General features: G+C 57.0%; 1 protein-coding gene across 1 annotated transcript in view; it reads left to right on the top strand.

The window, feature by feature from the left end:
* Positions 1 to 13,825, top strand: part of LOC309682310 (cyclic AMP-dependent transcription factor ATF-7) — a 70,499-nt gene extending 56,674 nt beyond the window's left edge. Inside the window, exons 7-12 of the mRNA XM_082496380.1 lie at positions 2,341 to 2,440; positions 3,700 to 3,813; positions 4,891 to 5,037; positions 6,663 to 6,860; positions 8,492 to 8,600; positions 12,692 to 13,825. Of these exons, the coding sequence (XP_082352506.1) occupies positions 2,341 to 2,440; positions 3,700 to 3,813; positions 4,891 to 5,037; positions 6,663 to 6,860; positions 8,492 to 8,600; positions 12,692 to 12,909 (886 nt within the window). The 3' untranslated portion in view covers positions 12,910 to 13,825. The remainder of the gene's footprint in view (positions 1 to 2,340; positions 2,441 to 3,699; positions 3,814 to 4,890; positions 5,038 to 6,662; positions 6,861 to 8,491; positions 8,601 to 12,691) is intronic.
* Positions 13,826 to 15,918: the final 2,093 nt, after the last annotated feature.

Genomic DNA, 15,918 nt, shown 5'->3' with positions numbered 1-15,918 from the left:
GAAACGAGGCGAAACTCACCGCGGGGAGAAATTAAACCCAATCCCCAAACACGTTGACACGACACTCGCTGTCTACGACGGGAGCGTGGCCCTACTGGGGACTCCCGAGTCGCTTTTGCAGCCTGATGCGGTGGAGAGAGTTCGGCTGAACCGGTGGTAGGAAATCGTCTGGATCTTTAATGGCTGTGGGATTTTCTCAGACAGCTGCTGCCTCCAAAGTGTAACCTCTTCTGCAACCCGCTGGCCTCCTTCATGGTCAGCTCCTGCCTCGGGAGCTGTTTGTTTCAGTGCGTCTAATGACCTCCTCCTTTTTTACCCCTTTAACAATCCGGATCGCGGGCTCCGGAGATTATGAGCCACGCTGGTAGGTAGCTCCGACCCCCTCGCATAAAAGGAAGGAGCCTGAAGGATGCAGGAAACACATTACAATGAGCCCTCAGGAGACGTCGGGTTAGCCTCACTGCTGTTCTTTGGGGTCAGGATGCTGCTTTTTTGCTGTGGTCCTGGCCTCTTTCTAATTACCCTTGTTTGTGGCCGGCTCCTTACATTAAGCAGCCCATTTGGGTTTTTTTTTTTGAGGCTGTCAGTTCATATTTTTGCGTGTGTTTTTTTGCTTTGACCCTCTGGCACCATCAATCCAACCATCCTGACGGAAAGTTTTAAATCCTGCTCTGGAGGCATTAAGGGGTTAAGTGATTGTCCTGGGGTTTTGAAAGGGCATTATATTCTTTCTGTAACCCCTCGCGGGTCTGTTCGGAACCGAGTCCTCTCGCGCTTCGAGGCAGGAAAAAAGCAGAACTGGAGTAAACTCCGCTTTAATATGATTTTATGTGCCCTTCGCAGCCCACGGGGGTAGATTCCTTCCAGGGCGTGAGAGTTAAAGGCGCTCTACGGCGAGGTGGGGCTGCAGCTTTAACGAGGGTCTGTTCGTTAGGACCAGGGCGGAGGTGGTGGGGTTGTCAGCGTGACAGAGATGAAGGGGAGGCTGTGACCTCCCTGTAACTCGGCTTGTTAGGCTGGGATTTTCAAAGCAGCCTGGAGGATTTGGGATGCCCAATAGAAATGAATGAGAGTCGAGCCTTCGCGTTCCCAAGGCAGCCTTAAAAATTCCAGCCTGACTTATTGGCGCGATGAACTCCCCCTGGCTCTGACCCGCGTCCCCTGCTTCCCCCCCACCCTGACGTTACTCCGTGCCCACCACGGCTTCCTCCGAGGATCCCAGGCAGCCCAACCTCCTCCGTCCCCTTCCCCGGGTTCGGCAGAGAACACAGATTTGGGACAATAGAGGCAACAGCGAATGATTATTTTTTTTTCTCCCTCCCCCAAAGTCAGTCTCCTGACAGCTCTGCTCTTCCCTTCCCGGCTTGTCTTCTCTTCCCAGCTCTTCTCTGCCTCCGTTTGGCTCCCTCCTGCCCTGTCGTGAGCTGAGGAGGAGCGGGAGATCAGCCCTTGCTGGTGGGGATGGTTTTCTTCCTCTCCCCATCAGCCGGAGCAGATCAGCTCCATCTTCTCCTCCGGTCTCCTACAAAGGCTGAGTCCGGAGGGTCAGGGCCGGAGCACGATGGGGTTTGTGACACTCCGAGATGGAGGCAGAGTTGTGCCTGTTTGTCACCGCACGCAGAAATGCCGCCTTTCGCTGCAAACTGATCTGCAACGGAAAAAGTTCTTGGTCTTTTTAATTTGTCACAATGTAGGCTGCGGCGCGGGCGCCTCCTCCCCCAGCCTGCGGCGAGTGGGGCCGTTCCCGTCTCCCAGCACCGTTGTCTGGGCAGACACGAGCCAGCCCTGCGTCGCCTCCGTATTTAGGAGGTTTTCTCCGGAGTCAAGAGTCGGAAGCGCTTGTTAATGGAAAGCTAAATCCTTCCAAACCCTCTCCCGGGAGCTCGGCAGAGGTGGCTCGCAGGCTCAGACATGGGCAGGAGCGGCTGCCCACGGACCCCCGTCTGCCCCGTGCCACGCTCAGCCCGGGAGGGCACTTCTAAACTCCCCGAGGAGGAGTTGCAGCAGCCCCTGGATGTGCTTTTCTATCTGTTCAGGTGGGCGTCGTGGCTTTTTGGCCGGCCGGCATATGCCCAGGGGTTATCCAGGGCGCATTGTCACGGAGGAACGGCAGCCTGGGTCACCTCGGCGTGACGTTGGCCGGTGCGGCTGCGGGAGCCCACACGCGCTCAGCTGAGCTTTGCACCCACCCCTGCAGAACGCGCCGCTCAGAAAGGGGAAAACGAGCCCAAATCCACTAAGCAGAGTTTAATTCGTGCTTCTGCCCTTGAAGCTCACGGGGCTGCCGGGGCAGCGTGAACTTTAAATAATCCACGAGAACTTGAATTGTTGTTTCTCCAGGTCTCCCACAGGTTCCCTTCCGCTCGTGGTGCAGCTTGCGAACGGACAGACCATGCCGGTCCTCCCAGGCCCTCCCGTACAGATGCCTTCTGTTATATCGGTGAGACAAAATTCCGACGTGGCTCTGCGTGGCGGAGGACGGGGACGATGTTTTTCCCCTGCCAAATCCAGGCAGACATTTCCATTTTGTCAAAATTAAAATATATCTCCCCCTCTGTGCGAGATATGACTGGAAGAGGAGGAGGAGGAGGGGGCCCAGCTTTGGCAAGGTAGTAATAACATGTCGATCACACTAGAGGGCAATAAGTCTGGAAAAAAACAAAGCCTTGCCTGGACAGATGGCTCATGCCATTGATCCCGGGCTGGGAACTGTAGGATCCCTGATTAGCTGCTTCCATTTGGAACAGCGTGCCTCAATTGAAACCGTTCGAGCTTGCAGAGAACATGTTGGTCTTCGCAGGCCAGGAAAGCCACCCTAACCTCGCCAGCGTGCTAAAGAGCTGTTTGAATATCAGCCCTGGCGGGTTGTGTCTTTTTGTGGGTTTTTTTTTTTTTTTTTTTTTTTGCACGCGGAGTAATTTTTTCCGCGGTGCGGAACTCGCGAGCAGATTTGCCCGGTGGGTGGCTCGTACGTCTTGCGAACGCTTGGGCTTCCCACCAGGCAACCTGCGTGAATCCCGTCTGTCCTGCTGGGCACGTCTTTTGGGTTTTGAGTGAGTAATGGCCAAAACCTTCTGCCTCAGGTGACGGGAGTGTTGACGGCAAAGTAGACAGATGCGCGGGCAGCTCGGTGGAGCCTGCGGGCAGGGAAACATCCTCAACACCTTCCCGCTGGTTTGAAACACAGCTTGTGTGTATAGTGCTTTGCAACAGCGTACCTGAGCGGCAAGCAAGCGCAAATTTGGGGGGGGTTGTCCCCTTTTTGGTGAGGCAGAAAGCCCTCCGTGTTTAGGAGGGCATGCTGTGACTTCCCCTCGGTGTTGCAGCAGCTTTTTGTGACAGAGCTGGGCGGAGAACCAGAGGGGATCTCCTACCTTCCCTCTCCATCCTGTACTGGTGGGGAAAAGTCCTCCGGGAGGGAAGGGAAGGAGGGAGGCTGTGGGGCTGCCCTCCTCCCTGTCCTCAGCGCTGGGCTGGTACGGCTAGGTGGGTCCCAGACAGCCACCGTGGCCACCAAAGGAGTGGCTGCTGGCCTTCGGTGCCAGCAGGCATGATGGATGGCCGTAGTTAAATGCTGAACGTTTGTCAAGATTTATAAAATGCGCTCGGTCGGGGAATTATTACAGAGTCGCTTCGCAGAGTGCGCTTGCGAAAAGCACCTCGGCTTCCAAAACCCACACGTTGCTTCTTCCCCGATAGCTGGCTCGCCCGATGTCCATGGTGCCGAACATTCCTGGTATTCCCGGGCCGCCCATCAACAGCAGCGGGTCCATTTCACCATCAGGACTTCCAGTGCACTCAGAAGCCAAAATGGTAAGTGTCCAAATAGATGCCGGGGAGGGCGTCACATCCATAACGTTGTCCCTGAGTCTTCACGAGCACCTCCAGAAGGAGCTCCGTCCGGAGGTTTTTTCCCTGCAGCCTTCGCGAAAAGCCGCTGCTTCTCCCGAAATCCTGCGCCGCGCTTCCCTGCACCGATAGCAGGTGTTGCGAATGCCACCCCGGAGTACGAGAGTCATCAGCGCTGCGGCTCTGGCAAGCGGAGCGGGCGGGCTATTGTCAAGACAAACCGCAGCCCCCGTCCTAACCGCGACGGTTTTGTCGAGCCGGTGCTTCTAGTTCCAAGGTGACAGATGGGTTGGAGGTGGGCTTGAGGAAGGCAGAGCCAAGAGTGGAGTTGTTGCGCTGGAATCCAAAAGCCCCGGTGATGGTTTTCACCTAGCCCTCTTTAACTAGAAGTTGACGGGAGGATTTTTCCCGTCCTGGCTCTTCGTGTCTCAAACTAGATGCACGCGGAGGGGGGGGGAAGCAAACCTAAGAGCAGCGAAAACTCCTGGGATTTTTTTGGCTGGGATGGGGTTGAGGGTTTTGGAAACCCTCTTACAGTGGTGCTGCTGGTGCGTCGTCGCAGCGTGGTGTGGTGTCTGCGGGTTTCGTGGGCTACGAGTGGGATGGGAGGTCTTAAACTCTGTCCGAGGCAAGTTTCAGAGGCCCCGCTGGCCTGTCAGGAGAAGGAACTTGCAAGACGTGGTCCCAATCACGTGTAGGTCTTTCTCCACCCCAGAAGGACCCCTCTTGTGGGTACTCGAGGACGGTGGGGCTCTGCGGCCCAGTCGGTCCGTGCTCTGCCAGCCGGCGAGCAGATCGGTGCCAGTTCCAGGAGCAATTTTGGGAGGCGGACACCTGTCCGCTTGGGCCTGAGTTGGAAGCCGTTGTCTGTCTTTGGGTAGACCAGATGGTGATGGCTTTCGCTTGGATTTGAATCAGCCGCAGCCTCTGAAGAGCCCGTTCCCTGGCGGCCCGGCGCCTTGGATGACAGAGGAGCTGGTTAAAGCCTTAACGTGGAGAACAGGTCCACTGATGTCCTTGTTTTGTTTCCTCCTTTAACAGAGGCTGAAGGCCAGCTTGACGGCGTCTTCCTCGCTGAATGGCAGCAACCTGGTGGTGGGCTCAGCCAGCACGATGGTGACCGCGCGGCCGGAGCAGAGTCAGATACTCGTCCAGCACCCTGACGCCCCTTCCCCGGCTCAGCCACAGGTCTGCTGCCGCGTAGCCCACAAGGTTGGGCTGGGGACGCTGCGGGTTCCTCCTCCTTCCCTCCGGGAAAAGAGGAGGAAAATCTTGCAGAACGGGTTAAAAACCTTGTTTTTCCACTGCCGCTTCAGCACTAATGCTCTCAAACGCCGCCCGGCAGAAAACTTCGGCAACGTGTTAATTTGCTTGACGAGGTCTGGAGTTTCGAAAGAGTATTTCGCTCTCTTTTCCCCACTCGATTACTGGGGTTAAACGCTCCCCTCTTAGGCAATCAGCTCCAGTGGCTCCTGCCAGCTAACCAAATGCCAGCCTTCCATCAGGATCGCCACCTGCTCCGTCAGTTAGATCGGCTTCCAAAAGTTTTAATATCCATATGCTGCCTGACAGCGAGTGCCGAAGTGTAACTGCACTCCCCGATTGTGGCGGTGTAATTACAGAGCCCTCGCAGAAGCGCCGGCGAGGCTCTGTCTTGCAGGACTGTTTGCCCTTGCTGACTTTTCCTTTGTTCTCCCGAAATAAAACCGGGAAACGCGCAGCGTTACGCAATCTTTTTCGTACCGGTTGCCTCTTGACAGCTTGTTTGGCTGAAGGCATTCAGGGAAAATTGAACCCAAATTAATTTTTAAAGCAAATTGCCCGCTCAAAAACTGTAATTTGTTTGTGCTCCGCGACTGAGTTACCGAACCCAAATGGAGACGGCGCTTTGAGTGCGCGTGGTTACGCGCGTCAGAGTGGGGTTGAGCGCTCCCGGCCCTGCAGATGGAAGTTATCCTCCGTCAGCTGCTACGCACTCACTGGCCGTGGGGGACTCCCCCAAATCGTTGCAGCGGGAAGCGCTTTTTTAAAGTCTCTTAAGTGAAGTTAAAAGGAAGGCTGTTTCTTCTGCGTTGCCCGTGGTCCTTTACCACGTTGGCTCCTCGGCGTGGAGGGGAGGAAACTTCTGCTGTGGGTCCCGTGCCTTAGCTGACTGTAGGAGTTTGGGGTTTAACTAATTCCCCGCACGTTCACCGGGTTCAGGATCTCGGGGAGTTCGTGTGGATTCGCACCTTGCTTTGCAGGGCACCGGGCTGCCAGAAACGCATGCGAGAGGGGCTTTGTCGTAGCATCATAGACTCACAGAATAGTTTTGGTTGGGAGGGACCTTGAAAATCATCTCGTTCCCCCCCCTGCGCTGGGCAGGGACACCTTCCCCCAGCCCAGGTCGCTCCCAGCCCCGTCCAACCCGGCCTTGAACACCTCCAGGGATGGGGCAGCCACAGCTTCTCGGGGCAACCTGCATGCCACCCTCACAGGCAACAATTTCTGCCTCATATCTAATCTAAATCTCTCTTCTTCCAGTTTGAAGCCATTCCCCCTTGTCCCATCACTACATGCCCTTGTGAAAAGTCCCTCCCCAGCTCTCCTGTACCCCTTTAGCTTGTCCCCAGCTCCCCCATCGCAGCCGGGGCTGCCCTTGCTCCCCCCCCTGCCCTCACCCTGTACCGTTCTGCCTGCTCTGCAAAAGCAAATCCCTCTTCGCCCCAGTTGCAAACCTCTGCCAAACCTTGGTTATGGCGATGTGTGCCTGCCTGCCTGCACCAGTCCTTCTTTTCAGTCTCTCTCTCTCTCTCGCTGTGCCCCATCTCCAGGTTTCCCCTGCCCAGCCCACCCCCAGCACCGGCGGGCGACGGAGACGCACGGTTGACGAAGACCCGGACGAGCGCCGGCAGCGATTCCTGGAGCGGAACCGAGCTGCCGCATCCCGCTGCCGTCAGAAACGCAAGCTCTGGGTGTCTTCCTTGGAGAAGAAAGCCGAGGAGCTCACCACCCAGAACATCCAGCTGAGCGTGAGTATGTAACCGCGGAGGCTGAGCGCAGCCCCTTTGCCGAGCGTTCAGACCGTCGCTCCGGAGGGAACGTCTTCCCCGCGCTGCAGAGACAACGTGCGTTTGGGTGCTGCTCTCTGCAGCAGGATTGCCACCTCTGTGCCTGGATTTCACTGCTTTGCCATCTCCTTGGGATGCTTTTGAGCAGAGGATGAGGGAAGAGCGCTTCAGTGCTCTCCTGTCTATCCCTGTCCCCCTCCAAAGGGCTCTGCCTCTGCCCGTCGAGGCTGTAGGACCAACGCCAACCTCCAGCGCGGAGGCTGCTGGAAGCAGCTGTATTTGGAGAGTGGAAACCTCCCCTATGCGAGGGAGAGCTCTCTGCTGGCGCTGGGGTGGCAGGAATGGTCCCAGTTCCCTTCCCTGCATGGTAGACCTGGCGCTGGGATGAGCAGGAACGGTCCCAGTTCCCTTCTCTGCATGGTGGACCTGGCGCTGGGATGGGCAGGAACGGTCCCAGTTCCCTTCCCTGCATGGTGGACCTGGCACTGGGGTGGCAGGAGCGGTCCCAGTTCCCTTCCCTGCATGGCAGACCTGGCACAGGGGTGGCAGGAACGGTCCCAGTTCCCTTCTCTGCATGGTGGACCTGGCGCTGGGATGAGCAGGAACGGTCCCAGTTCCCTTCCCTGCATGGTAGACGTGGTGCTGGGGCAGCAAGAACGGTCCCAGTTCCCTTCCCTGCATGGTGGACATGGTGCTGGGGCAGCAGCAATGGTCCCAGTTCCCTTCCCTGCATGGTGGACCTGGCGCTGGGATGAGCAGGAATGGTCCCAGTCCCTTTCCCTGCATGGTGGTACTGTTTTTTTCCGGAGAGGTGGGTTTCCCCAGCTCGCCGGTGTGCGTAGCAGAAGCGCAGCACGTCTGAAAATACAGACGTGACTTCCATTGCCGTTACCCCCTCGTTAACGCTCTCAGCGCTGGCGGAGGTTCGAAGGGTCTGCAAAGACCGAACTCGTGTCCGTTCTGGGCTCGTTCTGTCGCTGCCGTCTGGTGACTCACGCGGTGGGATTTTTTTCAATAGCACTGATGGCGGTATTTTTATTCTCTTCCCAAGATAATTATAGAAACTGTTTCCTTGGGCGGTTTTTGAAATACAATTGACTTGAGTTTCAGCTGCTTCTCCAAACATTTCAGTAGAGGAATAAGTTTTCAGGGAGGTAGACGCAGTTTACCGGAGCAGCTCACAGAGGTACCGGGAGCTTGGAGGGGCTCTGATGTTCCCCACGGCCCGGCGTGAGCTGCGCTGGTTGTACGCTCAGCTTCTCCCTCCGTTCGGTTTTCCCTGGGAGCCGACAGCGCGCTGCAGCGTCCGACTCAAGCGGTCGGCGTTGGCGCTCAGGCAAATGTATGTCCAGGATGAGGTGATGAACGACAGCTGGGGGGGGTGCTGCTGGTGGGAAAGGCTGCAAATCCCGCTAAATTCCCCAAACCCCGAAACTTTGATTTGCCGTTCCTGGGCTGGAGGCGTCCTCAAATTAAGACGACAAATTATAAAGCCGGCAGGGCGCGGAAAATGAACGTCCCGCCGTTGCTGGAGGCTGCCGTGGGGAGCGTGAGTGACGCGGACCCCCCGTGTCTTTGTGTTTCAATCGCAGAACGAAGTTACGCTACTGAGGAACGAAGTCGCTCAACTTAAACAGCTCCTGCTGGCTCACAAGGACTGCCCCGTCACTGCACTACAGAAGAAAACACAGGGCTATCTCGGTGAGTGAGGACTTTTCCTGCTCCGTCCGACCCTTTGGGTAGGTCTGAGCAGATGAAACCCGTGTTAAGACGTACACGAAGGGATTCTTCGTCTTGGCCTCTGCTCCGTCACCCCGCAGCGGGGCAGGAGCGACCTTGGCGCTGTGCCTTCCGACGCGGCCCCCGCAGAATCCTTTGTTGAGGAGTGTCGCCCGGGTTCCCCCTGCAAATTGGCACCTCAACCTTTAATTATTTGATTGGCGTAAGCGACGCGAGGGCGACGGCGGTGGGATGGCGGCGCTGCCTCTCTCACCGCGAGGCGCAGCGTTGTATATCCGCGCTCCGTATCTCCCGCTTTCCCGCGGAGCGCGGGCCGGCAGCGTCTCTCCCACCCGCTCGCCGGCAGCGTGCCAAGCGCTCCATAATTCTTTTTGGAGTTAAAAACTCTTGCTGCTCTGGAAGCCACGCCAGAGTCAGAAAAGGCCAGACTCTATAAATGACATCATGGGGGCTCTATATCTCGTTCCCTGCAATTCACATCAAATTGCCTCGGATTTGGACCGGTGAAGGCCTCTTTTTTTTTTTTTTTTTTTAGCTTCTTCTCTTTCTTTCATTTTTTTTTTTTTTATTATTATTACTATTTTTTTAATGCTGCCTATTTCGTTATAATCAACCCCGGGAGCTAAACGTTATGTCTGGGTTCTTGTGTCATCCCTGCAATAACAATTCCACGCCGTGGTGTTCGTGCGGGGAGGCTTTGGGGAGGATGCTGGAGTCCCCTAGCGTTGCCTGGATGAAGGGGAGAGGAGAGGCAGGAGGTGGATGGAGATAAGAAAAGGGGGAGAAAACAAAAGCCGAGGGGAAAAATGGGAAAAAAAAAAAAAAAAGCGCTGTCCTCCCCCTATCGCCTCCCGCTTCCCATCTCCCGGCTCTCCGAAACGCTCCTCGCCGGTGCGACGAGGCACAAAAGATGTGTCGTACGGGGTGCTGGCGCTGCCGGTTTATTTTCCCTCGTTAACGGTGACTCAGGGTTTGAGTAATGAGGTCGTGAAAACCCTCGCTGTCCCCCGGCCCTCGCAGACAGGTGTTCGCGCGGCGCCTTAACGCGGAGAGAGCCACGCGGTTTTCCCTGTTAACTTCCGAAGTTTACGGTTCCTGTTATTATTCCTCACAGTCTGTCTGCTCCGATGATAGGAATTCATCGCGCGTCTGAATAATAAAAACGGAATTCACACCTCCCTCCCCGCGCCCCCCCCTTATCCCCCCTCCGCTTTCCCCTCCTGCCTTTTTTATTATTGAGATTTGTGACTAAGCGGGTCCTTAAACAAAACCGCCAGATCCCCTCCGTGGAATTACAGCTGCCTCCTGTGCGGTCGGGTTGTTTTATTTGTACTACCTTGTAAATCTCCTTTTTTGGGGGATGCCAAACCCGTTACGTGGCTCTGCTCGACCTTTCTCTCTCGCCGCCGAGTCCCTTTCCCCAGCCGCCGCGGTCCATACGCTGGCGAAGGCCGAGACGAGGTTTCACCAGGGAAAGCAAAACCCCTTTGGAGGAAAGAGGGGACGATGTTCGAGCACCTGGTAGAAAAATGAGCCCTAAAATCCATTTCCCGCTGCCCCGTGAGGTTGTAAACCTCTTCTCTGATGTTTTTTTTTCTTCCCCGTTCCGCTGTCGTGGGGTTGACCCTCGTGACGTGGAAGACGTATCCCGGCTCACGCCATTATTTTGCTCTTTTAAAGGAAGGTGACCGCGTCTCACCCGTAATTCATCTAACCCAAGTGCACGGGAGGGAATTTCCTCCTGACATCTGTAGATAATGAGCGTATACCCCCAAAGAGAGAGAGGGCTGATTGCTCTCGCCTTGGCGCTTGATGGGTCGCAAATTATCCTCCCTGTTCGGAGCCGGGCGTTGGGCGCAGCGGGCGGCTGGTGGGAGAGGATCCAAAGTTTTTGGAAACCAATCTGCGTCGCTCGGGGAGAGCGCGGGGAAGGAGGTCTCTCTGCCTTTTGTTTGCCTCCCCTCCCCGTGATTTTGTGGTTTCTGCGAATCCTATTGCTTCCAGTTCCCAAAAGAAATCGAACGAGCGAACAGTTTGTAACGGAGCTCTAATTGATTTTAATGTTCTAGAGAACAAGAAAAGAGCAAACCAGGTGTCCTAAACCGCGACACCGGGTAATTTATATAAAAAATGGCCAAAAAAAAAAAAAAAAACCCAACCCTAACCTGCTTTTAGCGGAAGGGTTGCCGTCGGCGGTTTTGCTGCGCGCTCCGCCGGCAGATGGTTGGGAGACTCTGAAGGAACTGTTCAGTCTCGGGGCTAAATGGCCTCGAACCAAGTACCGCGCCAGGAAACGCCGTGTCGGAAAGTTCATTTGTTATAACGAGGAAGCGGATTGATTACGACGAAGGTTACGCTGGCTCCGCCGTCCTCGGCGTGAAGCCTGCGCTTTTGTGCCTGCCCGGCCTGAATTCGGGAAGATTTGCTGATGTTTCTCGGAGGGACGGAGCCAGCCAGATCCGGTGGCTCGTTACCTCCCGACTCTAATCAGTTTTATTTCCAGTCCTCACTTGCTTTTGCCAAACAGCTGCTTGAGGAGGGGGGATGAGCCCAGTTTGTGGGGGGAACTGGGATTCCTGTAGGGATCGGCCGCTCCGCTCCGGGCGGCTTTGGCTGGAAAAGGCTTCTCCGAGCATCTGGAGGAGAAGGAGGTTATGGGAAGTAGTCAACATGGATTCAGCGGGGGGAAGTCACGGCTGACTAATGTGGTGGCCTTCTGCGATGGCGTGACGGGATGAGGGGAGGGGATGGTGTCTACCCTGACTTCAGCAGTGCTTTCGGCACCATCTCCCCCATCATCCTCACGGGCAAACGCAGGAAGCGTGGGTGAGAGGAATGGACAGTGGGGTGGATTGAGAACTGGCTGACAGATAGAGCTCAGAGGGTTGTGGTTGGTGGCGCAGAGTCCTCTTGGAGGTCTGTGACAAGTGGTGTCCCTCAGGGGTCAGTACTGGGTCTGGTCCTGTTCGTTATCTTCATCAACAACCTGGATGAAGGGATGGAGGGTACCACCAGCGAGTTTGCTGGTGACACAGCACTGGGAGGGGTGGCTGACACGCCGGAGGGCTGTGCCACCACCCAGCGTGACCCGGCCGGGCTGAGAGTCGGGTGGAGAGGAACCTCATGAAGTTCAACAAGGGCAGTGTGGGGTACCGCCTCTGGGGAGGAACAACCCCATGGACCGGTACAGGTCAGGGGGTGACCTGCTGGAGAGCAGCTCTGTGGAAAGGGACCTGGGAGTCCTGGGGGCCAACAGGATGGCCACGAGCCAGCAATGTGCCCTGGTGGCCAAGAAGGCCAATGGCATCCTGGGGGGCATCAAGCAGTGTGGCCAGCAGGTGGAGGGGGGTCATCCTCCCCCTCTGCTCTGCCCCGGGGAGGCCACATCTGGAGCGCTGTGTCCAGTTCGGAGCTCCCCGGGTCAAGAAGGACCGGGAACTGCTGGAGAGGGTCCGGCAAAGGGCTGCGGAGATGATGAGGGGACTGGAGCATCTCTCTGCTGAGGAAAGGCTGAGGGAATTGGGGCTTTTCAGTCTGGAGAAGAGAAGACTGAGGACAGATCTTATCAATGCTTATAAATACCCAAAGGGAGGGTGGCGGGGGGTGGGAACAGTCTTTTTCCAGCGGTGCCCAGTGACGGGACAAGAGGGAACGGGCACAAACGTGACCATGGGCAGTTCCATCTCAACCTGAGGAGGGACTTCTCTCCCGTGCGGGCGGCAGAGCACTGGCACAGCTGCCCAGAGAGGGGGGGAGTCTCCCCCTCTGGAGCCATCCCAGACCCGCCTGGACGTGTCCTGTGCCACTGCTGGAGGTGCCCCTGCTCTGGCGGGGGGTGGGACTGGGGGAGCTCCAGAGGGCCCTTCCAACCCCCACCAGTCTGTGAAGTAAACACCCCACTAATTTCCGCGCCCTCTCCCAGGCAGAAGCTGTCTCCCATCCCGTCGCCCCACTGCTAACACCCGTAGCAACACCCCTCCGCCTCCCTCTAACGGTGTTTTCTTCTTATTTTTGTATTTTTTGTTTCCCCATCCCCTTCTCTGGTCAAACAGAAAGCCCGAAGGAGAGCTCGGAGCCCACCGGCTCCCCGGCCCCCGTCATCCAGCACAGCTCCGTGACGGCCTCCCCCAACGGGCTCAGCGTCCGCTCGGCGGCGGAAGCGGTGGCCACGTCGGTGCTGACTCAGATGGCGAGCCAAAGGACAGAACTGAGCATGCCGATACCGTCACACGTCATCATGGCGCCACAGTCGCAGTCTGCTGGCAGATGATGTCGCAGCCCCGCGCGGGTGACACGGAGCTCACCGCCAACTCGCAGCCGGAGAGACTTGACCGTAACTAAGTCCCTGACGAGTGGGGGCCCATAAGGATTTTTATTTCCTTCTTTTTGTTGTTGTTGTTGGGGTTTTTTTTGTTGTTTTTTTTTTTGTTTTGTTTTTGGGTTTTTTTTCCAAGTGAGTTAAGGGCAGCTATGGCGCTTCTGACACTGCGTAGCCCGTACAGATCCCGGCCGGCGGCCGCTGCCCTCTCGTCGCCCGTCCCCGCGGGACGGCCGCGGGTTGAGCGCTTTTCTCCAGCCTTCCGTTGACCATCCGTCAACTCCCTTCGAAAAGCACCTCAAAAAGTTCCTTTTCCGGTATCGCTTACGTTAACACTAAACCTCCGTGCTCGGTGGATCCCCTTGGCGCTTTCGCTCTCTTCCACGTCCCCCCTGATCCTCCTCCTCCTCCTCTTCCTCCTCCTCCTCCTCCACTCTCAGCGAAGGAAAACGCAGCTCAGGGGAGGCTGTGCCATTTAGTCGTGCTGTCGATGTATTTTATTTTTAACAGCGTGCTGCTTCCAGGCATCCGCTCCCTGCGCCGCTCCGGCTCCCCGAAACGTTGCACCTTCGCCCGAGAAACCTCCTTCGGCTCTCGAGGTTAAAGGCGTCGAGGTTGGGCTCCTCGCGCGCTGACTCCCGCCGTGCCGGTGACGGATTTGTGTTTTCGGACGCGACGGGGAAGCGTCATGGCTGTAAATCGGCTTTGTCCCCAACGGTTGGGAGAGAGGGACGCGGGGCCGGGACGCGCACACGCAAATACACGCGTGTTCGTGGTCGCTTGTGCCGCACCGGGAGCCGCACGACGTCGATGTGCTGCTCCGCTTAACGAGAGGCTGCGGTTGCAGGAGGCAAAAAAAAAAAACAAACCCAAAAATGGTACCGGCTGTTTTCGGGTCTTCCTCACGGTAAATTGGTGCTGAGCTGCGGTGGTTGGGACCGGCGCGGAGACACCGCGGGAGGGCACGTGGGGGGACGAGCCGGCCCAGCGGGCAGCGAGAACGGGAGTCCCAAATTCAGCGTCTGCTCCCGACCTCCGCCCTACGCCTGAGCAAACCGGTCCCTCCGCTCGCGAGCGTCGTCTCCTTCTTCGCACGTATCCCCGACGACCTTAATAACGGTGGCCTTAAGTCGTTAATTAGTTGCCTCTTCCGAGGAGGGGGAGCGCAAAGTAGTGTTTCTGTTTGCCCTTTTTTTTTTTTTTTTACCTCTTCTTTGTGATTATCTTCCGCTCTCGGTGCCGGAGTGTCCGTTCCTTCCCAACCGGAGCAAACGAAGGATTCGTAGAGCTTCCAGTCCGGCAGGGCAGGTTATAAACCCAACCTCCGTGGTGAAGGACGCTTGGAATCGGGGCGGTTTTCTTGCCGGGAGGGCACAACACACGTATGTGTGTGTCTGTGTGCGCTTCCCGTGGCCACCGCCGGCCCCGGGCCAGCGGCCGGAGCTGATCGATAGTTTGGGGATGGGGAGGGGGTGTTGGGTGCCTTCGGGCTCTTAGAAGGAACCTCGTCGTAGTCCGTGGAGCTGCGTCAGCCCTTGGTCTTCCTCTCTTCCTCGGGAGGTCCCTCCCCGCCTGAGCCCTCTCGCCCACCTCAGGTTGCACTCGCCACTTTTGAGCCAAAAAGTGCTTTTATTTGGCTTATCCAAACTTGGAAGTTTTTCCAGGGACAGCAAAAAAAAAAAAAAAAAAAAAAAAAACCCACACCAAAAAAAAAAACCAAACCCAACCCCAAAGTGAAGTCTGAGCAAGAAACTCCCGTTACGGACGGGGAAGTTCAACCCTTCGGTTTTTCTATCGATGGGCTCCGATGGGCTCCGTCTTCTCCCCCCACCTCCCCTCTCGTGCGGGTTTTCCTCCGCCCGTGGGCAGCGTCGGCCGCGGCGTTATCCGCCTTTGGTTCGTTCTCCGCTCGGCGCTGCTCTCCTCCTCTCCTGGTTCCTCTTTCCTCATCTCGAGAGTCATCTTGTGCGCGATGGGGGTCGCCTCTGCCCTCGGCGGTTCGCCCCGCTGGTTCAGATCCTGCTTAGTTCCCCCGTTCCCCCCCCCCCCCAAAACCCCCCACTTTGGTTTCCGTGAAGCTTTTTCTGCAGAATCCATATGCAGACGGATGTTTTCGGCTCTTACCGTCATGGTCTGCGTTTCGGCAGCGGGAGAAGAGGACACGGGGAGGGATTTGGCACACGATGGGGACAGAAAGGGGTCTCATCCAGGTGAGGCACAAGGGGGGATCGGGACCTTTTTTTTGGGGGGGACACGGACACGGGATCTAAAGCAGAAGGTCCGCAGGAGGTCTGAGGTCCAGCCCGGCTCTGCTTCCCCTCTTGGAGCTGGATGCGGGTTGTAGAGCTGCGACGGGGAACGGCAGAAAACCCTCCGTAGGTCCCAAAAAGGTGTAAAAACGCCCCGTTTCGAAGCAAAGCCCTTCGCCGCCGTCTTCGGATCCGCTCGGTTTGCTGCAGGGCGGCTCCGAAACACACGTCTCCCGCTCTGCCTTCCGCTGGGAACAGCGGGAACGGCAAAAAACGTGCCGTGGCCGTATTTGCTTCACGGTTGGGTCCCTTCATCCCTTCTTTGGGGTTGTGCGTCCTGCAGCGCCGACAGCGGCTCACCAGCTCCTCCTAGGCTCCCCGCGCCGTGGGCTGCGCGGAAAAAAAATCCCGTCTGCCGAGGGAAAAACAGGAAAAACGTTGCTTGAGGGAAGAGGAATGGAAGAATTGAGCTCTGGACCCGTCCCACCACTTTTTCCTTCTTTACTCGGTGGCCTCAGGGGCTAAAAAAAAAGTTTTTTAACTTTTAGGGGCTAAAATCCCTTTGGTCGGAGCGCTGAGATCTCCCCACCTGCCTGCGTCCCCCGAAAGGGCTTTCCCTGCCCGCCCCGACCCGTGACGCCCCGCGGCGCCGTGGGGCATGGCGCGGTGGCTCCGGCTTTGCCGCCGCCGAGTCGGGGGGACGCGGAGAGCG

This window comes from Vanellus vanellus, assembly GCF_965231255.1.
Source record: "Vanellus vanellus genome assembly, chromosome: 28".
Lineage (NCBI taxonomy): Eukaryota > Metazoa > Chordata > Aves > Charadriiformes > Charadriidae > Vanellus > Vanellus vanellus.
This window is presented reverse-complemented; position numbering and strand designations above follow the sequence as displayed.